This window comes from Lissotriton vulgaris, chromosome 4_1 (genome assembly GCF_964263255.1).
Source record: "Lissotriton vulgaris chromosome 4_1, aLisVul1.2, whole genome shotgun sequence".
NCBI classification, from domain to species: Eukaryota; Metazoa; Chordata; class Amphibia; order Caudata; family Salamandridae; genus Lissotriton; species Lissotriton vulgaris.
This window is the reverse complement of record NC_141691.1, coordinates 518,548,865-518,569,980: the sequence shown is the minus strand read 5'-3', so window position 1 is coordinate 518,569,980 and position 21,116 is coordinate 518,548,865. Positions and strand designations below refer to the sequence as shown.

The following is a 21,116-nucleotide window of genomic DNA, read 5'->3' as shown; positions in this document are numbered from 1 at the left end:
TGTAACTTTTATGATCGGCAAACAGGTTTCATTCGTGCTTAAAAATCATGCCGACAGGTTCCCATCCTTTCTCAAGCCTTTACTTATTCAGTGTTGCACCCTCTAATTTAGGGAATAACTTACTTGGCCGTCGGTACTCCTGGCGTCCCTCTGAGCTGTCTCGGGGAGGTAACCAGGAGTGCTGCGGCACCATTTGTATTTTAGTTTCCGGCATCAATTAGAGTGTCATGTGACCACACAGCTTACGTGTCACGTGACCACGTAGCTTACGTATTCACATGAGGCAGCTTGGGAGATGTAGGCAGCGCTTAATATTTCCGTACGAATCCCCAAGTATTGAAAAAGTTTCTATAACTCCTGATTTGTTCTTACGCCTGTTTAATTTTTTGCTGGGGGCGTTGCTATTTTATTAACCCGCATAGGGTGGTTAATCACGTGGGTGCCTGGTTTTGCGTGTTAACCCAGGGTATTGTGCAGTCCTGCCAAGTGTCACGCCTCTCGTGTGACACTAACGCATTTCAGTGTGGTGATCCGCAGCACCGCACTGAAATGCATTGTCACGCATATATAGCGCCTACTGAAATGTTAAGCAGGAGCGCTACTAGTAACCATGCACCACTGAGCTGGTCAGAAACTAACGCTGGAGGGAGGAGTGGCAGTGCGCCCTGCGCTCTCACTTTGCTCCCGGGCCGTGTCGGAGTCTGCAGCTATGGCTGCTAAGTGCTAAAATGTAACATTTAAAAACTAGGATTCACCACCTCCGGCAGTAGTATGGCTAATTTGCTACATTCCTAACTTCCGTGACTCAGAGTCAGGAGGTCAGGACGAGTTTTGTAGCACTCTAGTCCTGCTGCCGCCGTGCCCGGAGTTGTTTAGGCAGACTCGCAACGTGGTTAATTCGGCAGGCTCGCACCGCAAATAATTTAAATTAATTTATATTAATACAAAATGTGTGCTCTAGCACCAGAGGGAGCCGACTCGATGCACCGGGGCGCTGGCGGGTGAGTGAACAGCCCTGGGCAGGTCTTGCGCTGGACTCAGTTGTTCAGCACATAAGGCGGCTGGCGCACCAGTCACACAGCTGCTGAACATCAGAAGGCGGAGAGAGTCTTTGAAGCCACAGCAAAGGCAAAGTGAGTGCACTCTCATTATAGTATGCTTAGCGCTTGCCGCACTCTGTCTTCCTCCTTTAAGCGATCCGGGCGGTTTTGCTGATGATGATCCCGGTCTTCCTCCGTCACCCTTGCCGATCATCCGGTCCACCCTGACTTTGCACTTTGAGTCTTGTGCATAGCAGTCTACTCCTCGGCCGATGTACAATGTCTCAGGCTAAAAGCACAGTCTTGTTCTACTTGCCATCCCAAGGGCCCTTGTTAAGCCATGTGCAGGAGATATTGTACATCGGCCCGGGAGTGGACACTTAGTCCCTGGGCTGCTGCGTCTCTCCTTCCCCCGCTCTCACCTCCGGCCCTGCTGGGAGAACCTTCCCAGCAAGGAGCCCAGAGGATGGCCTCAATTGAATCCACCTTGGTCCTTCTCTGGGCAGCGGGAGCTGGGGACACCTGACTGATGTCTCCCGCAACACTTTCAAGAACTGGGCCTCCTCCCGCTGGGGTGCCTGATACGGCAGTCCTTGCGCTCCCGCTGGAGGGCCATTAAGATACCTGAATTTGATTAAGTTCGAGCGCCTGGGGTGCTGCACTGAGTCCTGGTCTCTGGAAGCGTGGGGCTCTGCCGGCTGGATTCTGAATAGGGGCGGTGGATCGTTCTCTCTACACGCCAGGGATGTGGCCCGCATTGGAACCCTAAGATTCCCCCCGCGCCTCTGGCCGGACCCTGCTGCAGAGAGTAACCAGGGCCCCAGGTGCGCTGCTATGAGTGTGGCCTCTGACCTATGAGCTTGGCGTTCCGGTGCATCGGGGCTCCATTTCTTCCTTGAACCCTCGGGCATGTCCACTCGCCCCCGGGGAAGACGCTCCTAAATCTGAGAAATGGAGATTCACTTCACACATTGACCACGGCTCGACGTGATTTAAGAGGCTTGAGTGAATTAGGAAGGGCTTTGCTGCATAGAGACTGAGGGCCCGATGTAGGTATCGAAATACCGAGCGGGAAACGGCCGAAAATACCGATTTTCGGCCGTTTCCGACCGGTATTTGGATATTGATGTGTAGGGGCATGTCAAAATACAGAATCGGTAATTTTACCGATTCTATAAAATACCGAATCGGTAAAAATACAGAATCTGTATTTTGGGACGTAGGTAGCACTGAAATCAGTGCTACAGGGGTGTAAGAATTCATAATTTACCACCAACTAGAAGTTGGTGGTAAATAATGAAAACCCTCTAAAACGCATTTTTTTTGTTTTTGAAACGGTGCCTTGTTGCAGACATACATGCCCTTAGGGCATGTATGTCTGCAACATGTGCACCTATACATAATTGAGGGGTGCAACAGGGTGTCAAAGTGACACCCTGCCACCCTTCAATGTTTCCTTAAATTACTGAATCGGTAAATACCGATTCGGTAATTGTCATTCATTCCTATGGGCCTCCAGGCCCATAGGAATGAATGGCAATTACCAAATCGGTATTTACCGATTCGGTAATTACCGAATCATTCTGATTCGGTAAATAATTCGGTAAATATACCTACATCCCGATTGCCAGTTCTTAAATACCGAATCGGTATGATTCGGTATTTAAGAATCAGTAATCTGGGATTACCTACATCGGGCCCCAAGTGTGTGTTTCTGTCCCCTCCTTTACGTTTGCGGTTTATTTCTCAAAACCGCCGGGGGTAATTTAAAACATGTCTGACAGTCCTAAATTGTTTGCTATGTTGTATGAGAAATTACTATGCCAGCCTCAGCCTATGAGGATAATGTAAAATGGTGATTGACAGCCTGTCTTCTGCTAGTCAGCTTAGACAGTGTAACACCTAGACAGCTCAGATGCCTCCGTGCGTAACATGTTCCTGTTGGGCCGTGTCCACGTTGACAGAGAGACCATTTCTGGTGCTTTGCAGCAGTTTTAAAATCTTCTTGGAATGTTTCTTGTTGCTCAAATGGGTGTAAATACTGATATTAATATGTTTCCCTCGTCTACATTACTTGATTTTGCTCGAAAGAAAGTGTCACTCATAGTAGTTAAAATGTCACTCATAATTGCACTGAAATTATTTAAATGTCACACATAGCAATCTGAAACCTTGGCAGCTATGATAGTGGGAAATGTATGCATCAATACGTAGTTTCGTAATTATCTACAACATTTCGAAATAAGAGATTCACAGCTGGATATTAAAGCGCAAGGTTACTTTCTTCCCATATTTTAACTGGTGAGTCAAACAATATCTATTGATCAAGTTTGTTTTTCTGTCCGAGGAAACCGCCCGTAAATCATGCAAATGCGGGAAAAATGGGAAATGTAGGCATCTGATAGTATTGCCGAAATGCCATCCACATTTATATTAAAAATCAAGGTCAAACAGTGGCCTGCTTGTTCTGAAATCTATTTATCCATACGAAGCGCATCACACCTTGGAATGTAGACAACTATGGAGGTAATAGAAAAGAATGGGCGCTACCTTGGGACTCTCATGACAAACAAGTTATGCTCTGGCGTGAATATAGTGCGTATCAGTTTGTCAGACGCCTAATTGGGTGGAACCAGAGTCTCCGAGCAAAGTGTAAGTATGATTGGTAGCTTGCGAATGCAATAGGTGAGCATTCAAGTGCTCCATCAACTCGTCAAACCACTTAGTTTTTTTCACAGTGCATGTGAGTCACGTGACCACAAAAGCGGGTCACGTGACCACACAAACACGCGCATCTCCCTAATCCGCCTGCGACACTTCTCCTCCCCTCGCTCGCATTCCCGCACCCGCACCAGGCTCTCCCGCCCCCACCCGGCTTCCCTCCTCGCATCTCCCTAATCCGCCTGCCACACTTCTCCTCCCCTCGCTCGCATTCCCGCCCCTCCACCAGGCTCTCCCGCCCCCATCCGGCTTCCCTCCGGCCATTTGCCAGCATTGCGAGGCCATTTGCCAGGAGCTCTCCCCCGCCCGCAGCTTGACAATGTAAACTCCTATCGCTACAATACGTATCAGTTTGCAGTTAGTAATCTCTCTTAAACTGCCTATGCACTCCCACCCACACAGAAATAGTACTGCGACTTCCTCATTTCTATCTATGTTTGCATCTGTTTCTCACTAGAGCTAGGGGTTGCACACGCTTCCCCTGGCACAGTTGTACTCCGTTAACATATTGGATTCTACGCATGCCCGCCCAGTGAAGCCCCCAGGCACCTCGGGTGTAACCCCACCCTCTCGCAGATGCGGGACTGCGGGACTCCTGATTACGGTTACTAAAGGACTTGTAATGCAGTCTGTTCTCTAGGAACGTTTACCTTGCCATCAAGTCCAATGGAACAGTATTTGAAAAGTGCGGCAGTGGCCGACTGCATCACCACATGCCGCCGGAGCTTAATGCAGGAACTTTTAACCACAGCGGGCAGCACCTCATCTGTTTACTTGTTATGTAGTGAAATGTGCGACAAGGTGCGTGGCAAAATTAAGAGTGGGTTTGTGACAAAATCTTAATTGAGGGCGGTCGCTCTACACGCATGGCGCTGACATTCTAAGCATTGACTCTTGAGGCTAGAACCAAAATCGTTCATTGTGATGATATGAAAGTCCCGGGTTCAAATCCAGGCACGGCCATCCCACCCTTTCATCCAGTCAAGGTCAACCAAAAAATAACAGGCAGTCCCGTATGAGCTCACCAGAGAGGGGAATCATGTACTCTCGATCAAAGCGCTATAGCGCATTCCCGTTTGAGATGCTAATCAACAACCAGTCAAACATCACTGGCTCAGGTTTCATCATCGAGGCGGCCCCAGAAAGCAGGCACATAATTATATTATTGACATTTCACGGGCGGGGCCTTGGAGTACGCTTTACACACTAGAACCACCACTCCCCTCGGCCCCTCCCCTACAGGAAGGCTCTGACACGCACCACACCCCCTCCCGGGAGCTCCTGCCCGGCCTGTGGTGCAGGCGAGAGGCAGTCTTGACTTCTTCGCCAGTCTCTGGGCCACTTAGATTTCTGTGGGAATCCAAAAAGGCCTTAAGCAAAACAAGCACTGCCGTTGCCAATAGGTTTCGCATTTGGAAAGTTGGAGCTATTGGTTTTGTAAATGACATTTTATATTTATATATCGTTATTGGCATTGTCAATAACAATATATAAATATAAAATGTCATTTACAAAACCAATCGCTCCAACTTTCCAAATGCGAAACCTATTGGCAACGCCAGTGCTTGTTTACCCTTGTTATGTGCATATACGTAGGAAATGGATACTTATCATATGTCGTTCAATGGGCATGTATAGTCACAAAACTACGCTGTAGATTTTAAAATCAGATGCCAGCAATGTGATTGTGTTCTGCGTCGCAAGGTACTTGTTTTCAACTTGGTGCATGAGAAGGATAAAATGTGGCACTTTATAATGAGTTGCACTAATATTTTTTCATGTTACACTGTTTTGATGTAGTAATAATTGAATGCTACTATATTATAATTTTAACTTTACCATTTTCAAGATACTAAATGCAAATGAATTGTATGTTTTGGATGAGTAAATTCCTTGAAAGAAACAGTAATAAAAATATAGGTCAGTTTGCACAATTTCTTTCCATTCAGAAGAATTCGGAGTTCTATTTTGGCCACTTGTGCAAATGGAAAATTCGTAAATCAGACCCGTGGTTCCTAAAGCTGCTTTCCTGCCTGGTTGCAGTACCCTAGAACAGAAAGTAATGTAGAATGGCTCTCCAGTACAGATGAGGAGCTAGGTGGATATTTCTTTCAGTATGCCGAAGAGAAATGACGTCTTAAATTTGTTTCTGTTGTAGAAAAAGAGCCTGTGAGTCACGATGCTTCATTCATTGTTAAGCAAGAAGAATCCTTGGCCTACCTGATGGACTGTGAAATCACTGACAAGTTGGAACATGGACCTTGCCTTATTGGAAGTGAGTAAGAACTGCAAAGAATGGTTCTCGAGCAAGTATCCGGAGCTGTAACTTCTTATCTGAAGTGATATAATAGCAAGACACTCTACCGGTGTTCCTATTTCATAGCCATGTGCTTGCCATTCCTAAATTCAGGGACTGTGTAAGGAAACGTTGCCAATTATTTGGAGTGTAGAAACTTTTTGGAGATTCCCAGGGCAGGAAGGTGGTTACTGAGCTCAACTTGTAACAACAATAGCCTTTTAAAACTCGTGGTCTAGGCTTTTACTGTTGGACCGAAAACCGAGCACCAGTACACTCCTTTAGCACTTAACTCTCAGGCAAATTGAGCAGTCCAAGGCTTACTGGGTGTAGTGGTGTTGAGTAAAAACTCAGAACTCAATGAAACATGTAATAGTAGAAAAAAAATCTATGTTCAGCCAGTGCTGCAGCATATGAAAAAACACACTTTACTTCTAACAAACAATACTGTACTTAAAAAATTCAAATTGCAGATATAAGGTATTCACTGAGCAAGGTAACAATCACTATGTAAGGGGGCTTGGCAATGTCAGTTTGTGCTGCTCACCAATGCGCAGGTATTTTGGTGAAACATAATCAATGCAATATAGGTGCCAGTTGCCCTCCTGCTGGGTATATGGATCACAAAAGCCCTTCTGGGTTCCTGGGCACTCCTTGCCAAAACCAATCCCACAAAAATTGTGGAGAAAGAGAGTGAGCACCTCACGGTAGAACCACCAATGGGGTTATTTAGCTAGCAAATGCCAGTGTACCCACTTCTCATCATCGGTTGCTCACTCTCATGAAAAGTGGAAAGAAAAAGACAGACACATGGAAGGAAAGGACAAACAACATGTAATGATCCTTCTCCTCCTCAACAGACAGACAGTACTCCGTTCCGTGCCCCAGCGAATATAAAATACCACTCGCTGTTTAAGTGTACATATTCACCATGCACCCCTTTGAGAAAAAGAAAAAGTGAATCTCATGCATTAAAATTGCAGAACTCACTGGCCACTCCTGCTTTTATTCTGGGCTGTGAGTACTCCAAATTAAAACAGCTCACACTGAACCAAGTTGAGCTGTGGCTGAGTTACGGAGCGTGTTGTGACCGGCTGGGAAACCTTGACCTGAGGCGGGTTTCAATGAAGGATACGTGATCTTGACGACACGGATATCCACCTGAGAAAGGTAGCAGGTATGCAGTAGATATGCAACCCTCAGGTTTAAACAAGATATGAGTGGAATTTAGAAGCGGCGAACCCCTTTGTGCCCTGACGAAGTTGCTCAAAGCACAGCAACGAAACATGTTGGCGATTTAGACTCACATGAAACTTGGTTCAGTGTGAGCTGTTTTAATTTGGAGTACTCACAGCCCAGAATAAAAGCAGGAGTGGCCAGTGGGTTCTGCAATTTTAATGCGTGAGATTCACTTTTTCTTTTTCTCACAGGGGTGCATGGTGAATATGTACACTTAAACAGCGAGTGGTATTTTCTATTTGCTGGGGCACGGAACGGAGTACTGTCTGTCTGTTGAGGAGGAAAAGGATCATTACATGTTGTTTGTCCTTTCCTTCCATGTGTCTGTCTTTTTCTTTCCACTTTTCACGAGAGTGAGCAACCGATGATGAGTAGTGGGTACACTGGCATTTGCTAGCCAGATAACCCCATTGGTGGTTCTACCGTGAGTTGCTCACTCTCTTTCTCCACAATTTTTGTGGGATGGGTGATGGTATCTTGGCAGTTTTTACTTTACCTTGTCTGTACTGTGACAAAGAGTGACACTTGCGCAGGAACTAAAGAGCCTTGATACAACAAGGATAGGGGTAGTGACAAGGTTATGCACACACCCATATAGATCCTGCAGCCGAGCTGAAAAATAGAAGTGTCTTGAGGGACAGGCCTTTTCTGTTTTGGTACAATTTGAGTGGGGGGCGGCCTGCACCTCAGTTCCCCCTAAGACTCCAAGGAGTTGATGACACTCCTTGCCAAAGTCTGTTTTAGAGAGTTTGTTAGGCACACGAAGAACTATTCGCAAAAGCTCCCAGTCCTTTTCGTAGTGTCATACACTTGCACTGTATATTGTTGTGTTAAACTGTACCTCTTCAGCCCTATCCCTCTGGCTGGGAGTGGGGCTGTGCAGTTCCAGATGATGTGTCCCCTGCACTGCCCCCTGGAACAGATGCTCTGACTGCACAGGGCTGGTCGATTTTACTGAAGTCTCTGGCCTTGCATCAGGTGAACAGGTGTGTGCTACAGCAAAGGAGGTGAGGCCGCACCGCATTGAGGCGGTGTTTCAGTGGCACTGTCCTGTAACAAGTAGGGGCTAATTAGTGGTTGGTCCTATGGCGCAACCACATCCCCAGCACCCAAACAAAATGAAGAACGCACCCAGTAGTAGAGCACCAAGCTGTCACAAGCGCTAAGCTTCTGGACACACTGTGGGGTCGCAGAGTCTCCAGTTCTCACGACATAGCCTGGCAGCGCAGAGCCTTCCCTGAGATGCAGATGGCTTTGTTCTACTCCTCCTAGCTCAGCTCTTCACCGTCCTCCACTTCTAGGCAGTATCACCTTTCAGCAATGGCACCTTCAGGCCCCCTCCTCAGAAGTCAGGCAGCTCCTTCCTGCAAGACAGGTGAAGGCAGCTTATCCTCGCTGTGTGCAGAATGTACATAGTTCTGTTTCCTGGCGAAGGAAGGTTGGCAACCCTAACCCTAGAGCATAGAGGAGTTTCTCAGTGACTACTGGTGTAGGACTCTGGATTCTAGTAAAGAAATCTTGGCACGCTACCACTTCTGACCCATACTAAAAAGCCCTGACCTGCTATTAGAATCTGTTGCCGCACCACTTTCAAATATTTCCATCCAGACCAATGAGGTGATGATATTCATGTCCTTAACGACCACAGAGCTCAGCTCTTTGTTGCATTTCATGTCACACAATTCTCTGAATGCATGACTGTAATGTGTGATGAGGCAAAAACATCTAAATTAAAGAGCAACAGGAACTTTCTATGGGGAGAACATTTCTGCCCTAATAGGGAGTATGGTTTTAGTGTGGACATGTACAGTGCTAGTGTTATCTGAGAGTGAAGTATTAGAACTTCTGGACATTTGTGTCATGTTCACTCTAAATATTTTATGGTTCATAACATGGTTTAAGAAATTAAAGTTCAATACCAAAAAAAACTGTACCGTGGACATTGGTTAGCATTCATCTATTAGGCATCCAAACATTGTCTGCTGGAAAAAATATACTATTTAGATCCAGACTAGCCCCCTCTACGTGTAGTTGGGTGTATTCTTTCTGTGCCTAACCGTCCAAATCAAACCATTGTTTGTAACTACAAAAGGGAGAATCCTGGGCAAAATTCAACTCGACACATCCACCGAGGTCTGCTCCACTGAGACAGTACATCCACCCACACTTAAACAATAGACACAATAAAAAATGTGTGGTGAAAAGGAAGGCGCCTCACGGGCGAACAACCCTCGGGGCACTTGGCAGATGTTACCAGTTTCCTACCCCTATCTCATCATCGGTCCACACTGACATGGATAAACCTGCGTAAAGATACTGGACCGACTTTGGTCTGGGTGACAATCTATTATGCTCAGTTAAGTCCACTCTGCCTCCACTGACTAGAGGAAATGTACATAGCTTATGTCAAAGCATTAGTGTTGCAGCTGTGGTTGGAGGCGTCAGCCGCTGAACTGTGTTAACCCCTTCGAAGCTAATGACGAGCTGGGCTCGTCATGGCGCTTACCTGCCGTGCGCGGATGACAAGGCCAGCTCGTCATGATTTATGGGGTTTATGTTTTTTTAGCGCAGGACGGGAAAACGCCTAGCAGCCATGTGGTTAAAAATACTCAACTGGTACTATGAAGTAGATGTCTTAAATGCATGTATTATAAGAGGTGGGGTGATTGAATGTTGGCATTTATCTGGAATGTATACAAGCTCCCCTGTGCGGAATGGCAATGTGGGTATTTAGTATATGCCTTTTAGTAAGCCAATAATGTGTTATTAAAAAATAAAGAAATCTCTGCTGGGAGGCTAAAAGAACAAGACTGGCTCCTCGTTAAAAAAAACTGCCACAAGAAGCCGGACTGCATTAAAATGGCAAGTGCTACATACTGTTAGTGATTGCTCTATCACCATCCATCTAAATTCTGACAACGCTTTGGTCCGTATTTTCAATACAAAAAATAAGGAATCACTTTTGGATGTAACTTGCCCTGAGCTTTCAACAATATTTACTCAGATAAATACGGCCACTGATGGGGCCACAACTTTGTGAACCCCCAACCAGCTTACTCTAATAGACAAGGGCCAGCAAGACGTTCCTAGCCACAGCAGTATAACCATTCAGGCCGAAATTCACGTGTCAGAGGCCGATCTGCCATCTCTTTTATGCCCCAAATAACAAATCAAAGCCCAAACTGCAACAGACGTCCTCATATTCCATTGCCAGCTACTCAAGTCCACCAAGTTGTAGACAAAGGGGCAAGCCTCTTAACAAAGTCCACTTATTCTAGGATCAAGGAATGCTCTTCTCGAGACAAAGACATTAATATTTGCTTCTCTGCCTTGCACCTTTACAACTCAGTCTCCATTGATAACCTAACCTTCTCCCCAAACAAATCTCATATCGCTCGCACTACTCCGAAAGCCACAAGTTTAACAGACACAAATAGAACTCTCTCTGCACTCAGTCATACTTTAGAAGCAACTATCTCAGCGTGGACCTGGCAGTCGGACCAAAATGAAGATCCAAGTCGATCTCCTTCATACATTAGTCTCCTGGGTTATATCAGTAGAAACAAGTCTTAACAATTTAGGATTTATATTCACTTCAATAAGAAAAGAAACAAATGATCTGGGCAACTTGCAACTGTTGCTGAATAATAGATAAATTGGCAAGCCTCCCTGGGATAATATCTTCACTAACAAACTCTTCTAAAGATCTGCAGTCTGCCTATTCAAGCCCCCATTGGTAATACCAATCGAAATCCAGAGAATAACTTGACTACTTTTTCTGACTGTAATAAACACGCAGAGCCGGTACAGGAGGCAAGCTGTCAACCAAGTAGTCAAAAAACTAACATCGGGAACACCACAGAAATGACCACTTAAAATCAAATATTGTTTGACGCTGATATTTGTACCATTCCTTCTCTAGAGTCAACTAGACCGCTAACTCAAAAACAAAAAAACGCCTTAAGAATCAATCAGTATTTTAAACTGCAAGTCTGTTAGCAGCAACTTTCCTGCTAATATGTACCCCCTATTTCACAGGCAGGCGATGGTTAACACACCTGTAAAAGTCTATGCAGAACTGGAGAAGAATATGTTAGTGGATCTAACTGCGGCAAGCAAACCATGCGAATTACATAGAACCATACATTCCACTATGGCCAACCATCAGAAGGAAAATTCAGCTTTATGCCACACTTAGTCGCAAAACTTAATATATGATCATAGATGGGACACTTGTGGTCATAATGGCTCCACCAAATGACTGTAGGGCATTATCACATCAAACAGAGCCAGGGAACAGGCCCCCACAACTTTCATCTAGTACATCGTAGCACACAATGGCAGAACCCACTGAAATGATGAAGCCAGAAACAGAAAGCAATCCCATTCACTGTTCAAACATCCCAGAATGTATTTCAGATAACTCACACAACAATATCAATATTACACATGCATCCATTCTCCAATATGGAACACACTCTGCATTTATCTTATCTTCAATAACATCCGCTGGATGTCTGACAAGACTGTGGCTATCACAAAAGCCCCATGTGTGAACCTCAGCCTGACAGATGGGACAGTAAAGCTGACATTTATTCACACTCCCTTTTTAGACACCCAAATACATCTGAAGGGGTCAGCATGACATTCTAAACAGAGGAAACACATTGAAGGTTCTGCAATTACAGGATGAGAATTTCCACAGCATGGAGGGAATTGATTTTGTGGAGGGAGATATACTTGCTGGTAAAGAATCAACAAAAGTAATTTGGGCAAATCAAGAAATAGCCAATCTGGACTGGAGACATAAAGATCAATTTACAACATGGGTCATTATAATTGCTAAACCAGTTATGGCGGCCTATCCAGAAAAACTAATCCGTACACCAACTACAGTTACACACTCTGCCACTATCCCAAAATCAATTATTAAGGCTAATCAGGGCTAGGCATGTTCTAATGCAACCATTGATGATTTGATAATTAGTTGGAAGCCTCAAACTGGGAGACAGGGATGCGTAAAGAGCTGTTCTGTTTAGCAAACCAATGGTTGCAGAGCGGGGTGTGCTCTCTGCATACCTAACAGTATTCAACCATGCACAGAGCAAGCCGATTTTAGCAGGCGGTCACTAACAATGCTTTCGTGGAATGTAGCAGGGGTAGGCAGAATCTTAAAAAAGAGTTACTCCTTTCTGTTCTCCAAATAAATAGTCTGCATTCAGAAATCATGGTGCTACGATCTCAACCCTGTCTTGGGCTTTTGAAGTTTTCAAATAAAAGATAATAAACCCCAAAGCAAGGGTCGAGCCAGCTAGGGCTTGTACACCTACCTACTTCCTCCTGAAAATCAAAGCCCTCTATGATAACTTCAACAAGCAGACTCCAGAAACAACCTTCCCTCCAGCAGCCCACCATCACCGCCTGGACCCCAGTCACCACAGAAGATACCACCACTACCAGGAAGAGCACCCACCCAGGAGCCCCCACGGACCCCTGCTCGCCGCACAGAGCCGCTGCCATTGCGCCCCAGCTACGACGCACCATCAACGCCACATTCGAATCCAGCTAAAGTAACTGAGAAGATTGCCAATGCCCAGCTGACAAACTTCATCGAAGAGAACTCCATCCTCGACCCCTCCAAATCCGGATTCCGCAGCAACCACAGCACCGAGACTGCCCTCCTCGCTGCCACTGACGGCATCCACATGCTCCTCGACCAAGGCCACACCACAGCCCTCATCTTACTCGACCTCTCCGCAGCCTTTGACACCGTCGCCCATCACACCCTGGCAGCCAAATTGCACAATGCCGGAATACAGGGAACCGTCCTCGACTGGCTCCGCTCCTTCCTTGCTGGCAGAACCCAAAGGACCAGACTCCCGCCTTTCCTCTTTGAACCCACAGGGATCAACTGCGGAGTACCACAAGGATCATCACTCATTTCCACGCTCTTCAACATCTACAAGGCCTCCCTCGCAGCCATTGTGAGACAGCAAGGACTCAGCATTGTATCTTACACCTAAGATATCCAGCTCATCCTCTCCCTCACGAAGGACCCCGAGACCACCAGACTCAGCTTCCAAGAAGGAATAAAAGACATTGCAGCTTGGATGAGCAGCAGCTGTCTGAAACTCAACTTGGAGAAGACAGAAGTCCTAGTCCTTGGACCCTCCCCCTCCGCATGTGACAACTCCTGGGAGCCCTCCGCCCTCGGCACCCCCCACCCCCATGGGCCACGCTCAAAACTGCGGCATCATGCTCGACTCCTCCCTCACCTTGACCCGACAGATCAACTCCGTCGCCTCACCTGCTTCAACACCCTCTGCATCCTCGGCAAGACCTTCAAGTGGATCCCCCGAAGCCAGAAAAAACGTCACACACCATCTCATAACAAGCAGACTGGACTACGGAAATACTCTCTAAGCTGAAATCAACAAATCCCTGCTACGCAAACTCCAGACCATCCAGAACACCGCAGCCACTTGTCCTCGGCATCCCACGGCATGAGCACATCACCCAACACCTGCGAGATCCCCACTAGCTCCGAGCCGAGAAGAGAGTAACCTTCAAGCTACTCACCCATACTTACAAATCACTCCGTAAAAGTGGACCCAAATACCTCAACTAAAGAGTCTCCTTCCACATCCCCAAAAGGATCCTCCGCTCCGCCAACTTCGCCCTGGCAGAAACCCCACACACCGACAGAGCGGGATGAGGAGCCTTCTCCTACACTGCAGCCAAAGCCTGGAACGAGCTCCCAGTCAGTATCAGACGCTCCCCTACTCTGCACACCTTCAGGAAGAGCCTCAAGACCTGGCTCTTCGGCTGATACAGAGATGCATCCTGCATCCCCCCTGCACCTTGAGATCCTCACCGGTGAGTGGTGCGCTTTAAACCCCCAGATTGATTGATTGATTATACATCTATACATCGAATAGCTTCAGCTGTATAGCAAACCCTATCGATCTCCCATGCAAAAAATTGACAGCAGGGACAAGTTGAGTAAAATACAGACCTTGAGACTACACTTAACTCGCTCCTCAAAGGAAAGAGAGATGTCTGCTCAATTTATGCCATTTTAATCTCATTTTGGCATACAATTTGACAAAGGATCCCTTTTACACATACAGTGTCCTCTTTTGGGGAATTCCCACAGCAATTATTGTACATCAACAGCACAAAGCCAGGGGCCTCGAACTTGTTAAGTCATTACAGTTATTTAATCTGTGTTTTCTGAATGACAGCTTTTCTACCGCCCAATGAGATAAGCATTTCTCTACATCCCGGAATGCGGTTTTAGATTATACTTTTGTGTATAAACAGAGGAGCTCATTGATGAGCAAGTGATGCAGTGCAGCACAGCAAGTTACCTTGCTGTGCTGCAATGTGTGACAGGGAAAGGGCAGGAATTAGCTGTATTTAAGTCAATACGGCACATTGCAGTTCTTTCCCTTACGCTGGTGCCCTTTTGGCAGCCTAGTGCAAATGCAGGTTCCCTTGCACCATGGTGCAGTGGGGTGCCTGTGTTGCATACAGGATTGTTTTTGTGCAGTAAAGGGCACCTTCCTGCATAAAAACAATCCTGGAACCCCTTTCTGCACAAAAACAATCCGGGCAGGCATATTCATCTTTTTATGTGTCTTGTAGAATGTAGCATGCATAGAAAGAGGAAGAAATGAGGAGAAATCGAGATATTTCTCCTTGTTATGCCTTCCCTGGGAACAAATTCAATCCCAATAACAAACTGGGTTTAGGGGGTACACAATTACCAATGGATAGCATCCTGACCCTCTCAATGCTAATACACAAATCTATGAAATATGAAAAAGTAACTTGTTTGTCTGCTTCATCGATGACGAAGATCACAATAGACTTTGGCTAAAATTCGCTGTATGGGGTATTCCAACGCCATTAGTTAGGGCTATCCAATCCTTGTATTGGAACATGTGGGTAAAGGTTAAATTGGCTCATATTAATCATGTCACAAACACAATAATGACAAACAGAGGTCTAAAACAGGGATACGTACTGAAACATCAGGTTTTAAACTTTTATATTGCCTATTTACCAGACGCCATTAGGGTTGAGGGTTCTCATTATACTTGACCACACTGCTACATATTTACAGGATTCTTTATCAGCCCTTGGCATATGTAACAAAGTCAAGAAACTAACAATCAATGCCTGTGAATCAGCTGTTTTAGTATTCAGCAATAAATATTGTAAAGTGAAAAGCTGGCAAATAGGTAGGTTATACTTCAATTGAGAAGCAATCAAAATATTGTTACTTAGGGATACGGATCGCTGCATACTGCTTTGCCCATGAACACTGTGCCTATTTGAAAGCAAAGTTTGCCTCACTTACATTTGCTCTGTGGTACCTACATAACAACCTTGAGGCACCAACAATTAAACTACTACTCTTGTTGTTCAATGCTAAAATATTTCCGTCTCTGGCACACGGGCTGGTGGCGTTCCTGAGGAAGTTGAGAACCTGGTTAAACATCATCCAATGCACGCGTTTAGGACATCTTCTAATTCTAGCTGCAAAACAAAAATAAGGTTGGCATTCAATCTTTAGCAGTCATCATTGAAATTTCTGTCCTGATTCCTGATCTCTTGCCATGCGATACACCACGCTAAATATAACACCTTAAGAAAACGTGTCTGGCATGGTTTTACAGCTTCTAAATCACACTACCAGCCCTCGCACTTTTGTCTAAAAAGTGCCTTTATTGCCCTGCAACTAGAAGAGTTATGGAATGGAGAAATTTCTGAGCTACAATTTAAATAAGTAGCCAGGAAACTGTTAAAAGCGCTTTATACAGAAAATGGAGGGATTGCAAAATAGAAAATATTCAGGTTACATAGCGGATATTGTATGTATTTGACCAGCGCTTTTACGCAAGCGACTAAAATGGCTAAAATTATTCCGGTAATGGACACTCTGAAATATGCATTGAGTGGAGAGTTCCTCTGAATGACAGCAAGTTTCGTAAAACTTATGGAGAATGTTCTGTCTCTCTTGAAGATTAAAGAGCCCCAGTGTACTTTAGGAAAAGTTTAATGAATGGTTTATTCTATCTAGAGAAACTTTGTTTCGTATTCATTTTCATAAAATCTCTCCCTAACATTGCAGAAATGACAGAATTGTTTATGTTAATAGAAGAGATTGTTTTCATTAATAACTTTTGTATACTTTTATATTTTTAGCTGTCAGTGTTTGAGTTTCTTTTATGCAGGGTTTCTCTTTTTACCTCAGTTTGCACTTTTTTGAATCTGCATGGTACATCCAACGTTTAAATAATCATACATGTAAAATTATAATTACTTTTACAATAAAAATGTATTGATTGATTGTTATAAAATGGCTTTTGTTTTTTTCCAAGGAAGGGTAAATGAGAGGCTGTAACTCTGGTATCTTTCTTTTGTTCATGTGTTAATTAACATGGAAGCTGCAGCGTTATGCCTTTTACTAGATTTGCTTGTCACCATTCCTGTTGATTTCTTATCCAGCCACTTTTCAGTGAGGGTCTTGATGTTGTTTAATTGTGGAAGGAGTCCTTTTCCCCCTTTATAAGTTAAGATCATTTTGGGTATGTTTGATTTTCCTCACAATTCTTTGCTTCATGTGGATATTTCACTAATAAAGCACTTTAACCCCTTGCGTGCGGCGGGAATTCCCCGCCCATGCTGACTTCGCCTTGCGCGGGCGGAGTCATGACGGAACGGTTCCGTCATCAGCACAGCTCACCCGTAGCTGATGACGGAACCGCTCCGTCATCAGCATGCAAGGGGTTAATGACACTATGAAGTCATATTGCAAAATGACCCCTTTTTGGGTGGTCACCCCCAGCTTTTAATTTTTTATGCAACTGACCTGATGGTAATCCTGAACTCTGACAATTGGATAGTGCTATCCAGTGCCCAGTATATGTGCTCTGACCCTTGCAAGATGTTGAAATCGTCTTAAAACCTGATTGACACATTTTAAGTTTCCTATAAGGACCAGAGTATATTGTGCGAAAATACACCCCTGACAGGGTAGGTAAATGTCACAAATAGTTTGCACACCATAACACCTCAGTTTGACCAAACTGAGGTGATATGGTGTGTAAAATAATGATTGACTGAGATGTGGGCCATGTATTTACCAGTAGCTCCAAGTTTGGCAGTTATGCCCAGATGTAGGTCCTGTGCTCACTGTGCCACTTGAACCAAGCTGCAATTGACTGACGAGCCCATTCAAGGTGAAACCAATCTTGGATTGCTTAGGTTCCGGTTTGGGAAGGGCCTGGCAGTTCAGGCTGGACTATTAATGTTGGAGCAGGGTCAATACTAATTTGCCCATGGCTGGGTTCATACTGCAGTGGCATGGTGTACAAAATAACAATGGACTGGGATGCGGCCCCAAGTAATTACCAGTGGCTGAGATTAATTCAAGAATTCCATCAATCACTTTTTTTGTATACTTCAGAAATATTACTTTGGGCTGAAGTATTTTTATGTATTCCAGGTGCACTCTTCACTTCAACCATGGCTACTTTGAGGTGATTCAGTTTGCAGTTCAACGATATACTGGTGTATTCATTCATTCAAGATCAACCCTTAAAGTTAGGAAATCAGTCCAGGTTTTATTACATGTTGTTTACATCTATAAAGAGCACAATTCTCAAACTTAGTTCTAACAGTGGAAGAATGACTGATAGTAGCTGACAATGCCTCTATTTTGGAAAGAGGTAGATTTTCTTAGGACTAGCAAATGGCTCTGCTGTTGCAGGTTTATATTAACTTCCTTCCAGAACATGCATGCCAATTATCAAAGGAGCAGGTGTCAAAAATAGCTTCAACCCAAAAGAAACATTTATACACAGAAAACAACAGCAGGTGAGTACTTCCCAGGGCTTTATAATCTCCATAATTCCCAATCCTCTTTAAACATTACAGATTCTATTGAGTGGTAGCCTTAATAGTGCTTACATTTGTACACATTCAAAGGTTTTTTTTTAAAATTTGCAAGGCATTGCTAAATATTGTGCCATGAAATACGCTGTCTATGAGGAACATAATAGAAAGATTATTATGAAATGTTTTAACTTATTACAGATACAAGGTGAATAACTAATAACTGCAACTCTCAATTTAATTCCCAGGTAATGGACCAGTGAGCCAAGAGATGAAGACACAGCTCCCTTCCAAAGGCCCTGTGAGAGGAAATCTTCCTGAGACCTTATCAGGAGAGATCAGTGAAATTGACTCTCAAAGAGCCGCAGAAAAGTTTCAGCATGAAAGCCTTCACAATTCCAACATGAACAAGAAGAGCTCTTCAGACCTTCGAGGGTATACATTTAGTGAATGCAAGACAAGTTTCAAAAAGATTATGGGTCCAGTTGCTCAATTAAATAACAACAAGGCCCAAATACCAGACAGCTATACAATCAGTGAGGAAAGTTGCCTGAGCAGATTGCTTCCGGACGAAAGAACTTATTTGGAAGAGAGCTTTGTCCAGTGTCCTGAATGTGGGCAAAGATTTCAGAACCCCAAACATCTCATTGATCACCAGAAAACCCATACAGTGACCATGCCATGTATATGTACTCAGTGTGGTAAGCAGTTCATGAAAAATTCACTTTTAATTATACACCAGCGAACTCACTCTGGAGAACGTCCTTTTCAGTGCACAGAATGTGAGAAGACCTTTGGTAACCAATCAAACCTTATTAAACATCAGATAACTCACTCCTGGGTACGTCCTTACAAATGTACTGAATGTGCAAAGAGCTTTCGCTATAACTCTCACCTCAAGCTGCACCTCAGAACACACACAGGAGAAAGACCATACCAGTGCAAGGAATGCTTCAAAAGGTTCAGCGACAACTCAAATCTGGTTCGACACCGTCGAACCCACACAGGGGAGAAACCATACATGTGTGCTGAATGTGGAAAAAGTTTCCGTCAAAGCTCAGATCTGAACCAGCACAAGAGAACCCATACAGGGGAGAGGCCATACCAGTGTATGAGGTGTGATAAAACTTTCCCTCACCGCTCCAATCTCAGTCTACATGAAAAAACCCACACAGAAGGCAGCTCTATTATGAAAGTGATCATTGATTGAAAGCACACATTTTATATTCTCATCAAACTAGTAATTGTAACCAGTGATTGTAAAAACACTGTGTCGGAAGGGCATGTTGAGTGGATTGTCGTCTGGAAACAACTTTGCACTTAAAACATCTTTTTAATTTGTTACTTCCTGTGGAAGTAATTTCTTTTCCAACGAACATTTTAGTAAAGTCAAAGCATCATCAGCGCCTTGACGCCTACGGGCTAAGTTGCGCTATATAAGGCTTTAATCATCATCATCATCATCCAAGTCCCATCAAAACGAATTTCGGTCCTGGGATGATTTACAAAGGTATCTTTTCATTGCAACGAAATTGTTTCTGATCTTCAACCTCTCTTTCATAAAGAAAAAACAAACTTTAATCCTATTTGTAGCAAGCTCTCCTCCTCTTACAGTTAAAAGTTTATTTGATTTTTCATATGTCTATTCTGACCTTTAAACTTACCACAAGCACAAATATAAAACAATAACCATTTTTAGACAGCTACTTTTTGTTTCCTTTTTTTTAATCTCTGAGAAATGTGCATTATCTGAAAAATATATATATGTTGGGAAAATCTCACGCACAATATAGATGTGATAAAAGGTATTCCCTTTTATTTTTCTTGAGTCTTGAAGATGTTTACGGTGTCCTGAACAAACACTTTGCAGGAGAGGAAAATTCTCAAAAGCCACAAAGCGAACCAATGAGTTTTCCCCCACAACTACAGATAAAGCTGCTCTTTCCAGACTGATCGGTTATCACATTCAACATACCTTTCTTTGCAGAGATACACGAATATTAATATGCATACCATTAGACTATCGCATAAACATTCAGGTATGGAGATCCATTAGAGGCAGAGTTCTGAAAAAAACACTATTCTAATTTGATTGCATTATACTTTGAAAAATGCAGTACAATGAGCCTTATAAGTGTGTTGGTTTTATCTTAAAGGGGTCAGTGCCCCACTTGGAAATAAAACCCTGTTCTATGAATATTGACTAGCAAATAAATCATTTCTTTTGTAAAAACACAAACCATCTTTATTTTATCAAGTCTAAATATTTTGTATAGTGGCTGAAAAAACTAGAAAACATGCACATTTCATTCATTATACAGGTTCAGATAAAATCATTTATAGTAAAAAAAACATTTAAATACAACATCGTTTTATGTTATGAAAACAGTCTTCTTCATCTGGTTACTAACTTTACCTCATTGTTTAGAGATGTTATTTTGCAATACACAATTAAAAAGAATGTTTTAGTCCTTGCCCTGGACAAACTTACTGGTCAAGGGGAACAGCATTAATGAACAGAGCTGACCAATCAGCTCTCCTGCATTGTTCAAGTTCTGGAAAGTACACTGGCCACTGCATGCTCAGCCCAGGAAGCAGCCTTTACAATACTACCTTTAACATGCAAAGATATACCACCTGCTGGACACTGCTAAACCAGACATTCTCCTTCTTTCTGAAACATGGCTCTCAAATGATTCAGATCCCGATATCCTTGCGGCACTTCCCGACAGCTATTACATCTTTCGGGCAGACCGACCTGCAGGGAAGGTGGGAGGAGGGGTGGCCGCTGTTATCAAACAGAAACATAAAATGACGCCCTTGGTCCCCTTAGGCATCCCCCAAGTTGATAGCCTTTCTCTGAAATTCGAGTCTCGGGACCTCTCTTATTTGTGTGCTCCTCTACAGCCCCCCCT

At 44.1% G+C, this 21,116-nt stretch overlaps 1 protein-coding gene across 3 annotated transcripts in view; it reads left to right on the top strand.

The window, feature by feature from the left end:
- Nucleotides 1-19,905, top strand: part of LOC147718917 (uncharacterized) — a 139,431-nt gene extending 119,526 nt beyond the window's left edge. For all 3 annotated transcript variants that reach the window (XM_086964666.1, XM_086964668.1, XM_086964667.1), the window contains 2 exons: nt 5,920-6,036; nt 18,450-19,905. In XM_086964666.1, coding sequence (XP_086820792.1) covers nt 5,920-6,036; nt 18,450-19,411 — 1,079 coding nt within the window. In that variant the 3' untranslated portion in view covers nt 19,412-19,905. The remainder of the gene's footprint in view (nt 1-5,919; nt 6,037-18,449) is intronic.
- Nucleotides 19,906-21,116: the final 1,211 nt, after the last annotated feature.